We start from the raw sequence: 20,527 nt of genomic DNA, 5'->3' as shown, positions 1-20,527 counted from the left end.
AAAAGATGTTAGCTCAGGGCGAATCTTCCTCAGCAAAAAAAAAAAAAGAAAAAGAAATGTCACTTAGGGCTGACACCATTATTTTAGTAATTAATGTGTCAAATGTTTTTGTATTTTACATTTTCAGTTTCAGAATATTATGTTTAGAGTATAAGGTTTATCATTCCAAAGTGACTAGTTTCCTAGACAAAAACTTCATATTCCTTTTGTAACCTCCATAGCACCTGGCATTCTGAGAAGCACACAGTAGGTACCCCTTAAATGTTGATTTCCGTTACAGCTAAACAGATTAAGGATACGACAATATTCATTTCTCTATAAATTCAGTCACTTACATTCAAACCAAATCCCTATGAATTTATTAGTCTCTACTACTCATTTGCCATCTTTTATTCATTCTTCCTAGTCTAAGAAACACAGAAATAAGGGATTTCCTTTTCTTCCTACTCTCTTCAGCATTTTTCAGTTTTCTGCAAGCTAATCTATGATTTAAAAGTTATAGTAACAGAAAACTGAAGTCCTTGGATTTGGAAAAACTAAGTTATATGTTATATCTTTGTATGAACGTGTCTTAATATGAATGTGGGCAAGGGAACCACAAACCCAAATATCAGAACCATTCATACTTAACAAATGTGTTCTTCCTCACCCACCCAGCACAGGTAACAAGCAACAAGTGGGCAATTAATGACCACTATCATTAAATTATTTTCCAAATATGAGTCAAAAAGAACCTGGATTTGTTTTCTTCTACAGGAGCAAATTTCAATTAATTCAACCTCTCTGAATCAAGGTATAATCATTTTTAAAAGATGCATTTACTTTGATCACTTGATTCACTAATTACTCAAGTGGTGATCAGAGCAAATGAATTCTGACCTAGTTCTGATTCTGGCTCATTGTATAACCAAAAGGAACAACTTCTGTTTTTCAGTCTTTAAACAGCTGTGGATAAACAATTACTTTTATTTAAGAGGTGGAGAAAGGCCTGCTGTATCTGCTACAGGTAGACTATCAACAACTCAGTTTGCTAACTCAGCATCTTTTACTACATCACAGGTTTTAAGGAGTACCAGCAATAGCAGCTGCTGTCAGGGTGGGGACAGGGGGAGAGCACCCTGGCAGAACAGGTTCAAAGAAAGTCACGCTTCCCTGGAATTGTTAACTCCTATTTTAATATACATTTCAGAATATTTGATTCAATAGAAAAAACAGATTTAAGCCCTACAGACCTAGGTTACATACCGTGGCTCTGCTACTTACACAGCTACGCAGCCTTAGGCAAGTCACTGAGTCTCAGTTTCCTCATCTATAAAATGGGGATATTTATCCTGTAGGGTGAGTCATACACATTATCACCTAAACTTAAAAGCATTTAGCCCAGAGCATGCAATAAGTGGTGGCTGTTAATAATGGCAGTTTTAACAGATGATAATCATTAACATTATTGTTTTACATAATAACTGGGCTGTGACATAACTTGCCAGTTCCAATTTTGACCTAACAAATGTAATAACGTAAAACTCCAACACGTGTAACAGGACTCACTTAATAGGGCCCATTAGGAAAACAATTTTAACCATTCTTCATAAAAAGCAAAAGTGATTGATAAAAGCACTTCTGCAGCAATCAAAGGCAGGATTTACCTACAAATTTCCTTCAGCAACAATTAACATGGATTTTTGCTCGCCATCAAGCTATGCAAGCAAGAGCACAACCACCTCTGCCCTGGAATTCGGGCTCACTCTGCTGCTTCCTACTGCTGTATTGCTACTTCTGGCTGCCCCCATTCCCCACCAAGCATGGATTTCTCAAAGTGTGGTACAAGAATTATCTGCAAAGCAACTACCTCTATAAACGACTACAAACATTTCCCCACTAAGGGTGGGAGCTGCCAGAGGAGGATGAGAGAAAAGCTGGTAAGCATTCTTTACTTTTATAAAAGAACACTGATCTTAAAAATCAGGGTTTAAGTTCTAGCCCCACTCATTAGTGACTTCAGGCAAATTCTATCATCCCAGGGTCTGAGTTAAAACAAACAAAAAAAACCATGAAACCTATTTCAAATAGGTTCAAATAGGATCAAATAGGCACATACACGAAATCACTTAGAAAACTATAAAGCATTAATAAATGGAAGTTATCTTCCCAGATGTTGATATTCAAATACTGGGAAAATAAAACAAGATATACTTCTGAAAATTTCAGTTACTGCCCTAACACACACACTCCCTTTGTCTTTATCTCATTTTGGAAAGAAGGTTTTGAGAAGCTCTCATTTGGGAATATACTACCGAATATCACACTATTCCATTCTATTTTATAGTTTTCTGAAAAGATCCTCCCTAAATCTCTATATAAAACAATACCACCAAATTACATAATTGAAAATGTTAGTACTCTTCCCTGAAAACCAAGTGATGTTCTAGAATTAAACCAGAGTCCAATAAACACATAAACATAAATATTATAAATAAAACAATCACTAGTGTATCCCGAACAAAACAGCATGGCCATCTGCAAAAGTACAGTTTCTCACTAAATATACTGAGATGGTCTCAGTTTCAGATTCACTACATTGTACTCATTCATATTCAGTAGATAGTTCAAAGCTAGACATTGTGCTAGGCAAAAACAACAAGCAGCATTAGAAATTTTTTTTAAGACTTTATTTTTTTTTAGAGCAGTTTTAGGTTCACAACAAAATTGAGAGGAAGGTGCAAAGATTTCCCACATACCCCTTGACTGCACACATGCACAGCCTCCCCCATTATCAACAGCACTCACTAGAGTGGTGCATTTGTTACCAAGGATGAACCTACATTGACACATCATAATCACCCAAAGTCCACAGTTTACCTTAGGGTTCTGACTCTTGGTGCTGTACATTCTTTGGGTTTGGACAAATTTATAACGATATATATGCATCATTATAATATTATACAGAATATTTTTACTGCCCTAAAAATCCTATGTGGTCTGCCTATTCATCTCCCCCATCCCACCCCACCCCTGATCTTTTTTACTGTCTCCATAGTTTTGCCTTTTTCAGATGTCATATAGTTGGAATCATACAGTATGTAGCCTTTCCAGATTGGCTTCTTTCACTTAGTAGTACGCATTTAAGGTTCCTCCATGTTTTTTCACAACTTGACAACTCATTTCTTTTTATTATTGAATAATATTCCGTTGTCTGGATGTACCACAGTTTATCTGTCCATTCACCTACTAAACGATATCTTGGTTCTTCCAAGTTTTGGCAATTATGAATAAAGCTGCTATACACATCGGTGTATAAGTTTTTGTATGGACATAAGATTTTCAATTCCTTTGGGTAAATACCAAGGAGCGTGATTGCTGGATCGTATGGTAAGAGGATGTTTAATTTTATAAGAAACCACCAAACTGTCTTTCAAAGCAGCTGAACATTTTGCATTCCCACCAGCAATGCATGAGAGCTCCTGTTGTTTATGCCCTTGTCAGCATTTTGGGATGTCAGTGTTCCAGATTCTGGCCATTCTAATAGATGTGTAGTGGCATCTCATTGTTTTAATTTGCATTTCCCTGATGACATGATGTGGAGCATCTTTTCATATGCTTATTTACCATCCGTATATCTTCTTTGGTGAGGTGTCTGTTAAAGTCTTTGGCCCATTTTTTAATCAGGTTGTTTTCTTCTTTTTGAATTTTAAGAGTTCTTTGTTTCTTTTGGATAACAGTCCTTTACCAGATATTATCAAATACTGCAAATATTTTCTCCCAGTCTGTGTCTTATCTTTCAACTAATATTTTTTACTGAGTTATTTAGAATGCTTACTACACGCCAAACATCATTCAAAGCACTTTACATCTATTAACTCACCTATACTTTATAACAACTGTATAAAGTTAAAGTACCATTATTATCTCCCTTTTCCAGATGAGAAAACCGTAGCACAGAGAGGTTAAATAACTTGCCCTGGGTCACAGAGCCAGAAAATAATGGAGCCAAGATACAAGACAAGGTGCTCTGGTTCCAATGCTCTTAACCTACACCAAACACAAACTTAGTACTACACTGAATGAGTTTGAAAGAACTCAGGGTCAGCTGGCAAATGATAAGCAATTATAATAAGAATATGGTAAGCAGTACCACAGGGGTAAGCAATAGGGCTAAAAGATATTAAGTCTTAACACTTCAAATATTACTACTTGAAACTAATTCTGTAAGAATTAGTAATTCCCATAGCAAAATAAAGAATCCCAACTCAGCCTGAGAAAGATGAACACATTTTATAAGGGTTTGTCATCTTTTCACTGAATTAACCAGGTATCTATCTGTCTGCTATGGTTTTGTTATTTTTCCAGTTAAGAACAATAGCCTTCCTTTCAATCTTTTTCTTTCCAAGACAATTCTAAATCATGTCAGAGATCACAATCAGCATAAATTAGTTTTCACCATACTTGCTAACTCAATACATAAGAGAAACAAAGATGTCTTAGACTATTATGATTTTTAAGTACTTAAAATGAGTAACAATCTGGACTAACCAAGTGTTGCTTAAGAGAGGCAGTCCCTTAATAACTAAAAAAGAACTATTTTCAATTAGCATATCAAAGCTACAAGTCTCCAAAGCCAAGACTTCTGCTTGTAACACAATTAATAGAAGGCCCTGTTTTACCTACACCCACTTATCAATTGCCACCTGGGAACAGCCAACCCATCTGGGTGGCCAGGTGGCCCTGCTACTTGGGTTTCCCTCCTCATTTTCCTTTGAGTTAAAGACAAGATTATGTTACTCTTCCTCACTAAACCTCATCCTCAAGCCCTTGCTGTTGTCAGTATGAGTTAAGAGCCGATATTAGTGGTGAGGTATGAAGGAGCAGGGATAGTACTACAGAGGGGGAAGAAAAATAAAGGCAAAATGACAGAGCCCCCTCCTTTCTTACATATTGTGTTGTTCTTCATGTAAAGTGCCTAACCATTTTCTTCCAGTGGCCCTGTCCTAATACTTAAGCCAATGCCTCACCTCAAGAAATCTGCCACCAATTGGGATATTTTCTGTCCTCTGAAACACAATGGAAATCATACACGGCTTCTTTCCCTATAGGGAAAACAACACAGTATAATGGATGAAGCGCATTTTCTAAAGTAAGGTAAACATCTGTTTGAATCTCAGCTGTGAAGCTTATTAGCTACATGACCTTGTTTCCTCATCTGTAAAACAGATAAGTTTTTACCTCATAAGGTAACTCTGTACCACAAACACACTGTAGCAAGCAGTCAAGAGGCTTCCTTTATATTTTTCATTTGGTTCATTTGTCTCTCGTATAAAAAAAGAGGGGAAAAAAGATCTCAGATCAGTATCCCAAACTCTTATAGCACAGGCTTTCAAACTTTCTGACCACAAATCCCAATAAGAAATACATTTTTCATTGTGACCCAGTATATATACACATACAATCACACACATAACAGAGGTTTGACAAAACAATACTACTCACACTATGTGTGATTCATTCTGATATTTTCTGTTTTCTTTCTTTCTGTCTTCTCTCCCCCCAACCCTTCTCCTCCCATGCCCTCCTCCCTAATCACATACACGAAGCTCTTTTTAAGTCTTGTCACCAGACCACCCTACCGGACCCCCACGGAGCAGGGTTCTTCCCAGGATGCAAAGCACAGTGGCAGAAGAACAGAGAGCAGGGAAGAAGGAAATTCTGATAATGCTGGGGAGAGTCTGTGTTTCTTCTGGTCCAAAAAAGAATAGTAAATCCATTTTCCCTCAGAGACAGTGTTATTCCTGGGGGTAAAGTTGTATTGCTGGAATATAGAGCATCAGAGGTAAAGCAGGCTTGTAGATGGGTCTGGGAACTTAACCAACACATATGACAATGATCCGATAAGAAAATGCTTCCTACGTTCCAAACAAAATTTTTGGAACATAATATATTTCTAAGTTGGGGGAGGTGTGCTACTTTTACAATGTCCTGTCAGGGGTTGGTAAACTACTGCCTGCAGGTCAAATCCACTCTGCAGCCTGTTTTTGTACAGCCCCTGAACAATGGTTTCTACATTTTAAGTGGCTGAAAAAAATCAAAAGAATAATCTTTTGTGACATACGAAATTCAAATTCCAGTATCTATAAATAAAGTTTTATTGGAACATAGTCACACAGATTCATTTGTGTATTGTCTATGACTGCTTTTGTGTTACAACTGGTAGAGCTGAGTAGTTGCAAAAGAGACTGCCTAAAATATTTACTATCTGGTCCTTTACAAAAAAGTCTGTGGACCCCTGTCCTAAGCACTTGAAAGCATTTAACATTCATTCACAAATAATCTGCTAGGCACCTATAATGTGTCAGATACTGGGGAAACCACAGTGAACAAGTCAGATATAATCCCTCTCATAAGTGTTAATGGAAGCCAAGTGAAAAAAAAAGCTCAGAGGAATAAAAAGCACTTGGTTTGTCGTAGGAACCATCAGAGGGCCAATATGGCAAAGGATGAGGCTGGAGAACGGCCATATCAAGCACTGCTCTTAAAGTCACTGTAAGAAATAGACATTCTCTACTATTTTATATTGAGTTGTTTATGGAATTAACCCCTTTATTCATAGATAGCGTAAAGATAAATGTCTACAATGAAGAATCACAAATTCTGAATTAGAAGTGTTACTACAGTTCATTTGAATCTTTCCTATTGTTCTCTACTCCTTGAAAAAAAACACTGCATTATTTACAAATATTTGGAAATAATATTTCAAAGCTTAAAAAGTTTCATGTATATACGTATATACAAGTGTCTTGTGTTTGTGTATGCAGCCTTTGATCCTCACTATAATCTTGGAGGTAAGTATTATAAACTCCATTTTACAGATGAAGAAACTAAGGTTATGAAATTTTTCCAAGTTCACACGGTATACTACACTATGGTAAAGAAAGGCCCAACATCCAAGTTTTCTCCCTACAGAATGTATGCTCTTTCTTATACCAGCCCAGAATTTCATAATCATTTACTTTCACTGAATTTGAGATGAAGGACATTCTTACTGCTGTTTGTTTTTTAAAAAACCATTCCTTCCAATCAACAGCTACATTTGTACAAACAAGATCCGTTTTTATTTCTATTAACTAGCCCTTATCGGCCAACCACACGTTCCAATGGTAGAAAATTCTATAATCTACAACAAACCAAGTTCATCTACTCTTCTGCTCTCTGGCTTAGAGCTGATTTCTTTCCATATCTTGGAAACAACTAGGAACTACAATTCCCAGTAGGAGCTATTCTCGAGCTCGAGTTGTGAAAGATAAAATCTGTGGATAAAAGATCAAAACCATCTTCATGATTCAAAAAGAAAAAAGTGTAACTAACACTCTTCTTCTCTGACTCTAATCTTTTAATTTTACTCCACCCTTCAGAAGTGAGGATCAGCTTGAGTAGTTTATTCTTCATAAAATCACTCTGATAGAGGCAGTTCCTGGAGAAAATAGTACCTGACAGTTTGTTAGGCCCTCTCAGCAGTTAAAGCCTCCTAATTTAATTGCTTCCATTATTTCTAGCCCTCTCAGCTAATCTGCAATCTCTATTTACATTTTAACAAACAATATAATGAGCAATTAATTTCCTAATTCAACACCCAAACCTGGTTTTTGTATCTCTAAAGAATCAAAGAAGAGAATAAAAAAGGTTACATGGTAAGATCTGTTATATAATGTTTATATAGAATAAAAGCATGGTCAGTAGCTATTCAATCATTTTTCCTGGTCATTCAGAAAGGTGTTTTATTCTACTTCCGAATGCCTACTAATCAAACTGTTTTACTATTACCATGCCCATCTTGTATAAGTTAATATCTCACAACTGCTCTTACTCATTTATCATTCTCTTCTAACTTTGACTTTTCATTTCTCCTCATGTCATTTTAAAGTGTACTTATGAAAGTAATTTCAAGTCTTAGCTTAAATAAAAACAATTAGCAAATTCTATTCACTAATCCTGCAGTCTGCAACTCTACTACCAGGTAACACAAAACCTAGCAACCAGTTCTTTTCCTAGAACTACTTTACTTAAGATAATAACAAATAAAATGGCCTATAATATTTACAGGGTGAAACCACACTTCTTTATAGAAGGTGTCTTACCAAAGATAGATAGTTAGCTTTACCAGCTTCCAAAATGAGTGAAACCGAATGAAAAGAGGCAGCCACTCTCATATTTTTAAATTCAGTAAAGTTTAACGTCTCTTCTGGTTTTATCTCTGTGTAATAATGCAGTTTTTCCTAGTCAAAGATGCTGCTGCTGAACTTTGGCCAATATAGAGTTGATTTCCCTGCGCCAAGCACCACCTCCCCCTCCCATGCACAGTAGAGGCTTGAAATCTTTCACAGATAAAAATATTCAAGCTGACTACTTAGAGTTAGAGGCCATAACCCTGTGTAAAAATAATAGCCCATAGTATTAACTATTTATCCTTTGATAACCTGGAAAGATTAAGATACAAAATATGCTGAGTTTCTACTTCTGAATCTTCAACCATACCAACACTACAGTATATTACATGTTTAAAACAACAAAGAGGTGATCTTGTGAAAAAACAGGCATTTGAAAAAGAATAAAGCTCAAGTTTCAGAGAGAAATAGGAATGCTTAGTAAATAAGAACATAAATTAGCAGATGCACAAAATCTAAAGATAGGAATTTGCCACAAAAATTCAATACCCTCTGCTATGTGTTTTATTACCTCTTTTCTGAGTTTGTGTGTGTGTATGACATATTCAAAGTTTTCATGTGCACAATAAACCTATCCATTTCTTTTCAAGTAATGATAAGTAGGAAAAAAATGGGGTAACTAAGAAAATACGAGAGGAAGACTGGTAAGTGTAGGCAAGCTTCAGGATACAGAGAATGTTCAAAGCTAGAAGGGATCTTGGAGAGTCTCTCTAGCTTAGGTGGATGTAACAGCCTCCTAACTGGTCTCACCTCTTTACTCTTACACACCTCCAGTATACTTTCCAGATAGCTGCCAAAGTGATCTTAACACATAACCCAGATCTAGCGCCTCAAAACTCTTTGCTTCCCACTGCCCTTTGGATTTTATTCTAACTCCTTCCCACATTAGAGCAAAACCCCTGCATGCTCTTGTCCCTAGCTATGTCTTCAGTCCCATCCCTGCATGCATTTCTTCAGATAGACAAATATTTATTGAGCTTCTACTCCGTGCCAGAATCTGTGCTACTACCTGGGGGTATTATGATGAAGGTTGAGACACCCTGTCTCAGAGCTTACATTTCAGCAGTGGGAAGGGCAGATAATAAATAGGTAGATAAATAAACCAAGTAGTTAGAAATTACGATATGTGATGTGAGGCAAATGAAGAGCTACCCTCTCAAGACCCTATTTGTTCCTGTCAGAGCATATATGACAATTCGCAATTATTTTATTCATTTGACTACTTACTTTATGACTATAAGCTCCATATGGGCATAATCATGTCTGTATTGTTCACTGCTGCACCCAAGCACTTAGCACAGTGCCTAGTATGTAGTTTAATATTTATTTGTTAAATGAATGAATACTTATTTCATCATCTTTAATTTAGAGATGAGTAAAGTGAGGTCTTAGTGATTGCCAAGGTCAAAGAGGAGTCAGTAAAAAAGTAGGAATTTGAATGAGAGACTCTTAAGTTTTAGTCCAAAATATTATATACCACATTCAAAATATTGATCTCAAAACTCAAATGATCATGTTTTCAAAGCTTGTAGCTGTTACTCAAAAACAGACTTGAGAATCTTTCAAGACTTTACTTTTACATGAAAATGTTTCAAAAACTTAAGGTCTAAGTGAAACTAAGAAAAATATTTTAAATTCCAACAAATAGAGACGAAGATTTACTCCGACGTTTCTTTTTAATGCATACTAGAACAATGAGACCTTAAAGAACTCTTTGTAAAAGAACTATGATATCTGAATGTTCCAGGTATTTCCTGGCACCTACTGGCACTCTTCATTGATATTTTCTTTGGCTGAATCATTTAGTCAGAATATTATTTCATATTACTGATAAGCAATTTATCAGCAAATTTTAAAATATCCCCCAAGAACTGAATCTATATTTGTAAGTGTTTTACATACTATATTTTTAAAAAGAAGGCTTAAAGATAGGTTAAAAACTAATACATATATGTAATAACTACTATGAACCAGCAACTGTGTTATGTGACATATTATTTCATTTAATGCATCTTGGTTTACAAATAAAAATAATAGTCTCAGAGTTTTAGAAACTTGCCAAGATCTCATAACTTGCCCATGCCCCTTCCTCTTGAAATAATGCATTGGAACAAGCTTGATTTATCATTTATAGTCATAAAGACGTGAAGACCAACAGATTTTTTTCCTAATAAAGGTCTCATTTCTATAAAATATAAATTGTGAAGTTAGTAATTATAACCAGGAAAAATCCTCCCTTAAAGCTTTACATATAGACAGGCTTATTTTTATTACAATATGTAAAGATAATTCATTTTCAAAATCTTTTAAAAGGCTATCTCTCCCTACATTGGTCCTTCTAATACTCATCTTATTGCTTTACATTTATGTTCTTCAGCAACATTAGAGAATAAAATGATTCCCTTGTGACTACAGCTACAAAAATAGTTAACCAAAAACTAAAAAAGTGCTTCTATCTGATCCAAAAGAACGGTACTGAAAAGGTTTAGGATTCAAGCATGAATCGCATATACCAAGTGGGAAAAGTTTCCAAGTCTACTTCTATAGAACAGTATAATTTATTTGAGAAAGATGCCTCACTTAGATTGCAAAGAATATAATCTGGATGACCAGTATGAGCAATTCATGCAATTACTGGAATTTGACCATTATTTAAACACAAACAACATATTGAGCCACTAGTGTTTAGAATTCTTTAACTCGGCCTCACAATGAAGACATATCCATCACACAGCGTCTCTGCCCCTGTAAAAGAATATTACATACTCTCATGTTTATGTACTCTTATTTTCCAAATCTACGTCTGTATTTTCATTCACGCTTATAATCTAAATCCATATCTGTCTGCGGAATTTCTTTACTTACGAAACTGCTTCCTATCTTCTTCTGGCTTGCTATTTCTTTACCAATTTTATTTAGTAGTGCTACCATCCTACTTTAATCTTCAAGCCGCTTTTCTGCCCTATATTCCACGTATATGTATTTAGGACATCCATCAGGATCTATATCATCCACTCCTACCTCCTCCAGGTTTTAATTACTTTTCATTTGGACTTAACCCTCTCAGCTGAGATTGTTCAACTTCTGCAGGCAATTACAAACATCTTTTCATCACATAAATCTCTTCCTCAGATTTTGTCAAAATTCCCCTTCTCAATTTGCCTTCCATCCATGGTCAAGTTTACTCGCAAATGTTCTCTGTGTTCCTGATCCTGTTTTGTGCCTTTTCCTTCATATTAAGATGAATATCCTTCTCAACCTCCTACCAACACATTTTTTTTCCTCTTATTATGATCTATCTCCTCCAGCAAGCCTTTCCTAAATGAAAAAATCTTAACTCTTCAAAACTACCATCTAATTTTGTTTTATCACCTTTATGTGTGTTTAATTCATTCAGTTAGTCCAGAATAGAGAAGAGCTCAGCCAGGGCAGGTCTATGTTTTCCCTCGGGTCCTGTTTTCCCTATATTCTATACCTAGGCACATGTCCTCGATTGTAGATTAAATAATGAGCATATTTTTTCTGGTGCCAGCACTGCCACTGTCTGGGATCATGTAATCCTAGTTTATCACTGTAATACATAAAAGGAAACCACAGGCCCAGAAATGAAAAAATTTTACTCCACTCATTCAATAAACATTTGATGAGCACCTACTGAGTGCCCGGTTCTAGGACTGGGTCTGTGGGTAAAGAGAAGACGTCTTCGAAGAGTTCATAGTCTAAAGTGTATATAGGCAAGTAAACATTTGCAGTCATTACTGGAATCAAGGTCATGTACAAGGTGTTAGAAGAACAGAAAGCAACTAACTCAATCTGGGTTGGGTGGCAGAGAAAATGTTTCTAAAGAGGTGATACTTCTCAGCCTTAAAAACAAGGAGTTAACCAGGTAAAGGAGGAAGAAATAACATGTACAAAGGTACCATACTGATATACAATAAAAGATGACACATTCTGGAAACTGCAAGTTGAGTTTGTATAGCTGGAATATAGGACTCAGGCTGAGGAGGAGCCACAGCAGAATACCTATCATTTATGTGACATTAATCTTCAAACCACTCTCTGAGGTAGGCACTATTAATATCCCCATTTTGTAGATGACAAAACTAAGCACAAAAGGTGAAGTGATTTGCCCAAGGTTAAGCTGTGAAGCCAGGATGTAAACCAAGGAAGTCTAACTCCAGAGCTTATACTTTTAGCCACTATACCAAAAGGTTAGAGAAAACAGGCAGGAACCAAATGATAAAGGACCTTGCATGCCATTCTAAGACTTGAGATTTTATGCTAAGGTGACTCACAAGTCAGTGAAAGGTTTGAAGCAGAAGTGACATATTCAGATTTATTTTTTAATGAGGTCAATCTAGGAGCTACGTGGATGGATTGGAAGAGGAAGTAGTGACAGGGAACTAGCTAGTTTTCGTTAGAAAGGTACTGCAATAATTCAGGTAAGAAAATGATAGATGAGCTAGACAGTAGCAGTGCTGGCACCAGAACACAAGTCCACTGACCACCACGACCACATTCTTGTCCAGTATCCACAAGAACCTCCCAATTTTTTCTCTTAAGCCCACCATTCTAACAGTTTAAGAAATCCAACCTCAGAGACAACAACACAACGTTTTTTATTAAGCAAAACCTGACCACTAGATGTGCTGGGTATATGAAAGTGACTAACAAATCTAGCCGGAGAATGACGGAAGGTCAACTGTTATCTACAGTAGTTTTCTTACTTTCTCGACTTCTCCTTCTCCTTCCTCTACACTATTCCTGGAACTTTCATGTTCAATAGTCAATTTGAAATCAATGTTCTGTCTAGACATGACTATTACAACCTAACAGAATTAAATCTACCACAGAGGAAGTCTAATGTGGTCCCAGCTATGGCAATAAATACACTCTCTGGTCTGGTCAAATTTTAGCTTAAACAGGGATGATGAATGAATAATAAAAAGAGATACACTTTTCAAAGCAAAGAGTTAAAGAAAACCAGAATATTAAAAAAGGAGTAAGAGCAATCTAAAGTTCAAGCCATTTGATTCCAAGAGAGTAACACTACTCCCAAGTGTGTGCGTGGTATTCCAGAAACCAACAAATGAAAGAACAGTGGAAAAGACTAGCTAGTCAATTCTCAAGCATTCTGAATTCAATCCGTTTTCATTTAAACCATGAGTGACCCCACTTGAGCGAGCCACCCTTGATGCTAAGCAAAGAGCAGGTTCCACAAGCAAGCAGCCTCCAATATGGGAAGTACAGAAGGGACAGAGGGGAAAAAAGAGTAAACTAAGAAGGGAGGAAAGTGGAAAAGTTATAATGAAAGGGAATGGAAGAAATGATGACTTATAGAATATGGAATAAGAAGTGAAGGAGTACCAGTGACCTCAAGATCAAACACCGCCAACCTTACCTAACTTACTATCTGAGAGGCACGATGACAAGTGGCAACATAAGACAGCATGAAAAGACAAATATAAATCACAGATTTATGAGACATCAAAGATAAGACATAAGAGTACTTCCAAAGGAAAAAAGCAACAAAATAGTTTTAGAACCTAAAGGAACAATTTAGAGATTATTAAAATCTCATTTGATTTAGTTATGCTTTACTTCTCATGAAACAATGAGTCTGGAGGACCCAAAAGGTGAAAATGTCAGTAGTACCAGATATGTGCAGGGCGATGTGTTACAAAGACAGTATGAGCCTTATTTGCATACTTTTTGTGGGAACGACTTGATAATTTTCCGTGGAGTGCTACTTTTTAAGAGTTTCACTGTAATTCTTATCCTGGCTGACTGGTTAGCTTCCTTAAAACAAGGTAAGCACTTATTAATTATGGTCAAAATTTAACCTTAAAAAGGACAAGGGTCTGCGATAGATCACAGAATATTACTTAGTGTAGCCTAAATAAGCCTAATGGTAACCAAATCCCAGCTAATGAGTCTCAAGAAAATTATATAATTAAGAAATCACTTTAAAAGTTTCTTGAGATTAAAGTTAGCTAGACAAAAGAATAATCTTTTTTTTTTTTTTTTTTTTTTTTATTTTTTCCCCCCAAAGCCCCAGTAGATAGTTGTGTGTCATAGCTGCACATCCTTCTAGTTGCTGTATGTGGGACGCGGCCTCAGCATGGCCAGAGAAGCAGCGCGACGGTGCGAGCCCGGGATCCGAACCCGGGTCGCCAGCAGTGGAGCACGCTCACTTAACCACCAAGCCACGGGGCTGGCCCAAGAATAATCTTTAAAAAAGAAAACTGAGGGGCCGGCCCAGCAGTGTAGTGGTTGTGTGTGCATCCACTGCGGCAGCCCGGGGTACACAGATTCCCATCCCAGGCGCGCACCGACGCACTGCTTGTCAAGCCATGCCGTGGCAGCGTCCCAGTAAATCAGAGGAAGATGGGCATGGATGTCAGCCCAGGGCCAATCTTCCCCAGCAAAAAGAGGAGGATTGGCATCAGATGTTAGCTCAGGGCTAATCTTCCCCACCAAAAAAAAAAAAAAAAAGAAAGAAAGAAAACTGAATGTATACCTTGCAACCAGTGAGGGAACACGTAACAGTGAACATGTTTCTTCCATATAAAATTTACAAAACTTGCAGGCACCATGTTAAACTCTCTCTCTCTCTCTCACACTCACACACACACACACTCTGCCTCTACCACACCACCCAGTGATTTCAATAAGGATAAAAGGAAATATCCTTAAAGATGATTATGGCAAAGAGACTACTGGATCAAAAGCAAATATAATTAAACTTGATAATGTTGACCAATCATTCATCATATCTATGAATATGCAGTAAGCACTCCATCATAACAAGTGATTGGAGAGAGTTTATTCATAATAGTCAGCAAAATATGTTTATTAAAGTATAATAGGATGAAATAATGTGTATACCTATAGTAATCTATCTCTCTAATCTTTCTAATTTTAAAAGATAATGAAAACTCTCAATATAAGGTCACCTGGAGATCATCAATACCACGCACTTGCAAAATTTAGATGATTAACTGTGGGAGAGAGAACAGAGCCCTCTTACTAATACACTAATGCATTTAAAAATTAAGAGTTTAGAATAGGGCTTCCCAATCTCAACACTATTGACATTTTGAGCCAAATAATTCTTTGTTGTGGAAGGCTGTCCTGGGCATTATAGAATGATTAACAGCATCCCTGCCCTCCACCCACTAGATGCCAGTAGAACACCCTCCCCTCCTCCCCCACAGTTGAGACAACCAAAAATGTCTCCAAATATCCCCTGGGGGAGAGGTGCAGGGGCGGAAGCAAAAGTTACCCAAGCTTGAGAACTACTAGCTTATCATAAATAGAAAAAAAATTCAAAATGAATTGGGAGGCGGGGTGAGGGGGTTTGTTTTATTTTTCTTCTGGTCTTGATGTTTCAATATATATTTGAATTTGAGCACAGACTACATTTAAGAGGTTCTGCCTTTTAGAAAACAAAGGATTTAATATCTATCACTTGTTAGCCAAAGTTCAGAAGAGTCTCAGAAGATTCACTGTACTGCCAATTCCCCCTCCAACCACACAGGCACTCACTCACAGAAACACACACGTGCCCACACGTGCGCGCGTGCGCGCGCGCACACAGAGTACTGCCTGGCTGAACTGAAGCAAATGCACATAATTACTTTATTTCCATTTCTTATTTCATCAAATATATGGACCAGACTGCTCCAGCTCCCACAGAATCCAAAGGAATTCTCAACTTATTCAGTGCAACTCAAACACCACAATATGCATCACACTAAATAGGATAAACCTAAGTACTAGAGCAAGCATTAAACTCATCCTCACATTTTAATAAATGTGGAGAAAGAGACAAATTAACCACAATGCTTTAAAAACAAAAAAACTAATAAGTAGATTTGTGTTTTGAAACAGAATAACAGGATAAGGGGAATGAAAAAATTCAAAATCAAGGAGAATCTGAAGGCATTTTAGATGAGGGCAAAACTCTGAAATGTTTCCGCTGGAGTGAAAGGATACACTTGGCCATATCCTACAGGAATAGTCTGCATAACCAGTCTCCAGTATATATACCACAGGATGGAAACTGAAAAATCGAAGTCCACAAAAATCCTACAGAAAACAGTAAACATCCATCCTAAACACCTGAAATAAAACTGCTCTTTACTACTATTCTTCATTTGATTAAAAATAAATCAAATATCCAGAAACAAAAAACTGACAACTTGAGAAATTTTCAAATCTTCATAAAAATAGCCATCCTTACTCTTCCCGCATGCCAGATTACATATTACATAGAAAAATCATTTAGCAAAAGAAACATAATCATCCTTTTTTAGAGTGCATTTGATTCATAACAAAAGCTCTTTTAAAAAATCAGACATTTTAAGTATTAAAAATCTTCATGTATAAATATGAATTAAAGTCTTTAAGATTATTTCAATTATCTTCAATAGAATTATATTTTAGTTCAACTAGGAATGTTTATGTAAAAAAACTATGCAATAATATTTAATATTAGTTTAATGTAAGTGGAACATCTATACCCTCTATAGCAACAAAATTACTTTATTTCATAATTTTAGCTATTAACCTCCTGGCCCAGTGAAAATAATCCTAGAAGAAACTAATGCTCTATTCTTTTCACTCCCAAACCAAGCAGAGAGAGCTATAAGATGTGTAGCGACAGCCTGCTTTTCCAGAAGTAATACCTTGAGACTGCTCAAGAATAACCTGCTTCACCAATTAGCGTGACTCAGGTGGGTCTGGAAGGGAATAATATCCACAATTCCTTGGTCAGTGGCCATGATGCCCCTCCTCCTCAAGGGCAGGAGATCAGAAAAAGGGATTTGAACAAGAGGAGTTCACCAACCAGAACATACAGGGGCAGAGGAGAAAGAGTACTATGGGAAAAATAAAAACTACATGGTTAAGTCATGTCACAAAAGCAAGAGGTTTAATGCCATCAAGGTATTCATTCATTTCAGAGACACCATTGTTTATCTTCCTCCCCAAACCGTGCACAAAAAGAACTGTCAGCCTGCCTTAAGCATGTTCCTTCTTCCATTTAAACAGACATGATTCTTTTGGTTAATCTCTGGCAATGATCGCCATTTCACAACATATTCAGCCCACCCGGAACTGATCAATACCACTACAGACATAAGACTAGACTTTATCCATTTATTAACCACAAGGAAATGTACCATTCAGCAAAATTCTATACATCACAAAAGATTCTTTAAAAAAGGGGGGTAGGGAGGACGGGGACACCGACACACACACACACACACACACCACAGAGGTACACAAAGAAAAGACTACCACCCTCTAATTTCACTGTGGCAAATGAGATAAAGACATGGCCATGAAACCTGTCAATTCGTTTTCCCCCCTGACAATTCTATCTCACAACCTAGTCACTGAATATTGAATTTTATGATAAATAAATTCATTGTGACTTTAAACTGTTTCATCTAACTCACTCTCCTGTTACGTACATCTGCACACCTTTGAGCTAGATGCTGTATTCATTTATAGAATTTCAAATACAAAAGACTAGATAGTTTTCCGACCACTGGTTGCAACCACAGAACGTTCTCACAAAATCAAAATTTCAAATGTAAAAGGGCCAGATTATTCTTCCAACCTTGGACCAAAACCGATCTTATGACTATAGGGTATTTGACAGTACCAACAATCTCAAATGGGCTGTTCTAAACCGAAAACAATGCTTCGATACAACGCGTTTAAAATAAGTATTCCGTAGGTAAGCAAAATCTATGCCAGAAAAGAGCACATAAATGGTGGTTGAAAGCCAGGACATTACCGACACACAGCGGCATACCTCTTCTGCACTGGGTTATAGTTAATACTCCAACAACAACAACAACTATTTTTAACACTGCTGGACACTGCACTTGAAGAAAACGTGAGGGGAGACCCAGATGAAATTGCTGATATGATGCATTGTTTCTCACGGTCAAAATTAAGTAGCAACTGACTTGATCTCTGTCGTGATAGCCACCGATGAAGCGCTCATTACAACACGATTTTTTAAAACACCTTTAATTTTAGAGGATGCCACACTCAATGACATTTTGGAATACGTCTTTCAGGTCTCAAACCTTCGCACAAATTGTCACTTGTGGTATCTGCGGCTTAATTGCAACCCAACCAGCGCTGTCATCCAGTGCTATGGCCACAAACCATGACTTTCTCACTTCCACAACAACAGAGCAGTCGCTCTTATCAGCTCGCCAACCTGACTCAAAACGAGAAAAATTCATGGAGGCTTCCAGATCCCAATCAGACCCGGGGGGTGGCAGCCGCGGGGCTCGGGGTGGGGGGGAACCTCCCCAGGCTCCCCCGGAGCTCGCCGACCCAACAACAACCGCGGCCGCCAGCAGCGGCAGCAGCGGCCGCAGGAGCAGCAGCAGCCCCGCCGCGCTGCCTGCACCTACCTGAAGAGCAAGAGATAAGAAAGACGGCAAACGCCAACTTCGCAGCAGCTCCCATGTTCCCGAGGCGCCGGGGATCCGTAGGAAGTTCTCGCTAGATATCCAGTTCCCTGGGTCTTCCTCGGAGACAAACCTCCTGGTGTAAAATCAACCGTCATAAAACATATTCGGAAGCCCCGACGAAAAAAAACGTTCACGGGGTTAAAAAAAGAGGAAAAATAAAAAAAGGCACAATAATAATATAAAAAAAAATGCACCACGGGGGAAAAACCGCCACACACACGCACAACACACAAAACCAAACAACGAAAAGCCAACAACAACAAAAGCGGGTTTAAATCACTGTCAAAATCACTGTCAGCGCCGCTCGCCTCTCCGGGCTCTGGGAACAAAACGCCAGGCTGAGGCGACAAGGAGGCGGCGGCGGCGGCGGCGGCGGCGGCGTCCGCTGCCGCCCGGACAGTCCGGGAACCGAGCTGGGTCCGACGTCCGGACCGACCTTCAACCCGGACACCCAAAGTCCGCGGACCACTGGCGGCCGAGCTCGCGGCGGTGGCGGCGGAGGCAGCGGCGGCGGCGCGGGGCAGGAGCGGCGGGCGGCGGGCTGCGGCGGCTGTGCAAGCGGCGGCCAAGTTCTGCTCCAGGCTCTGGCTCCGGCTCCGGGCTCAGGGTTCGGCCGCGTTTTCGGTCCCCGGGCCTCAGCCGGCCCCGCCCCCTAAACTTCCGGTTCCGGCCCGAAGCTGGAAGCCAGGCACGGCGGAGAAACGCTCCGCGGCGGCGGCGGCGGCGGCAGCGGCAGCGGCGGCGGCCGGGCGCAGCGCGCGTGCCGGGCCGGGAGCGCGAAGAGATTGTCGGGGAAGCGAGGCGGGAGCGGGGGAGGGTGAGAGAGCGAGGGCGGGGCCAGCTGGAAGGCGAGGAGGCGGGGCGGACGGAGGCTGGATACCGCGAGGCCTCGGCGTCCGGCCTGCTCGGCCTGCTGGGCTGTGGGGCTCGAGAGGGTGGGCGGGTGGATGCTGCGGGGGGCCAGCGTGGCTGGTGTCCTGATGGTGCCCCACTGGCCTCTCTGGAGCGCACGCCCGACTGGTCCGGGAAGCCCGAGAGGAACAGGACCAGAGGCGGGGCTGGGGCCGGTGACTCCTCCGGGGGGCGTTTGCGGCGCCCCGTCTTTCCTCTGGGGGGACGCCTCGTCCGCTCGGAGACTCCGGGCGCCGCGAAGCTGCGGGTGGGAGCGGGTCCGCCACGCCTGCCGAGCTGCCCGAGCGAGCTCGGTGCGCGCGAGCTGGGTCTGTGCCCCCAGTCCTGCGGTGCATCCCACCCCCGTGGTTTCTGCTTAAGGGTTTTGTCTTTCGGCTAAAAGAGAAAAAAGAAAGGAAAAAAACTCGCGGAGGATGGGCTGTCCACCCGCCCAGGATATCCACGGCAATTACCACGATGTGCAGTTTGAATCCCTTCCCACCATCCCTTGTATACACAAAGCATTGTGTTGAGAACTGTTCTGCATGTAATAGGTTCGCAAATATTTATTACGAGCTGAAGAGAAAACTTGCGGATTTCGATCGACATATTTGGTGGTCAGACAAGTGTTTACTTTTTCAAATTTTAGTTCTTTTAGGGCTTATTTTTACCCCTTAATCCAACTTGATTGCTTACAAGGTGTTGTGCTAGGCACGGAATGGGATCCAAAATGTAAAAATAGGATCCCTACCTCAAGGTGCTCACAGTACTTGCTATACGTACTCGAAGTTGCTGCGAAATACGAACTAAAGGCAGTATTAAAGGTGCTAGCTTTGTCATTTACCACACTTGAGCGAGCTCCGTGAAGGTAGGGATCTTATGTCGTCTTCCCCATTTTATGCCAGCGCTCAGTGTCCAGCA

The 20,527-nt window shown here is 39.3% G+C and overlaps 1 protein-coding gene across 1 annotated transcript in view; it reads right to left on the bottom strand.

Annotated features, from left to right (window-relative positions):
* Window positions 1-19,411, bottom strand: part of ACVR2A (activin A receptor type 2A) — an 83,619-nt gene extending 64,208 nt beyond the window's left edge. The window contains exon 1 of the mRNA XM_014782439.2: window positions 18,656-19,411. Within this exon, the coding sequence (XP_014637925.1) occupies window positions 18,656-18,710 (55 nt within the window). The 5' untranslated portion in view covers window positions 18,711-19,411. The remainder of the gene's footprint in view (window positions 1-18,655) is intronic.
* Window positions 19,412-20,527: the final 1,116 nt, after the last annotated feature.

Source organism: Ceratotherium simum, chromosome 9 (genome assembly GCF_057802395.1).
Source record: "Ceratotherium simum simum isolate JZ-2026a chromosome 9, ASM5780239v1, whole genome shotgun sequence".
NCBI lineage: Eukaryota > Metazoa > Chordata > Mammalia > Perissodactyla > Rhinocerotidae > Ceratotherium > Ceratotherium simum.
Note: the sequence above shows the minus strand (reverse complement) of the source record. Positions and strands in the feature narration are given on the sequence as shown.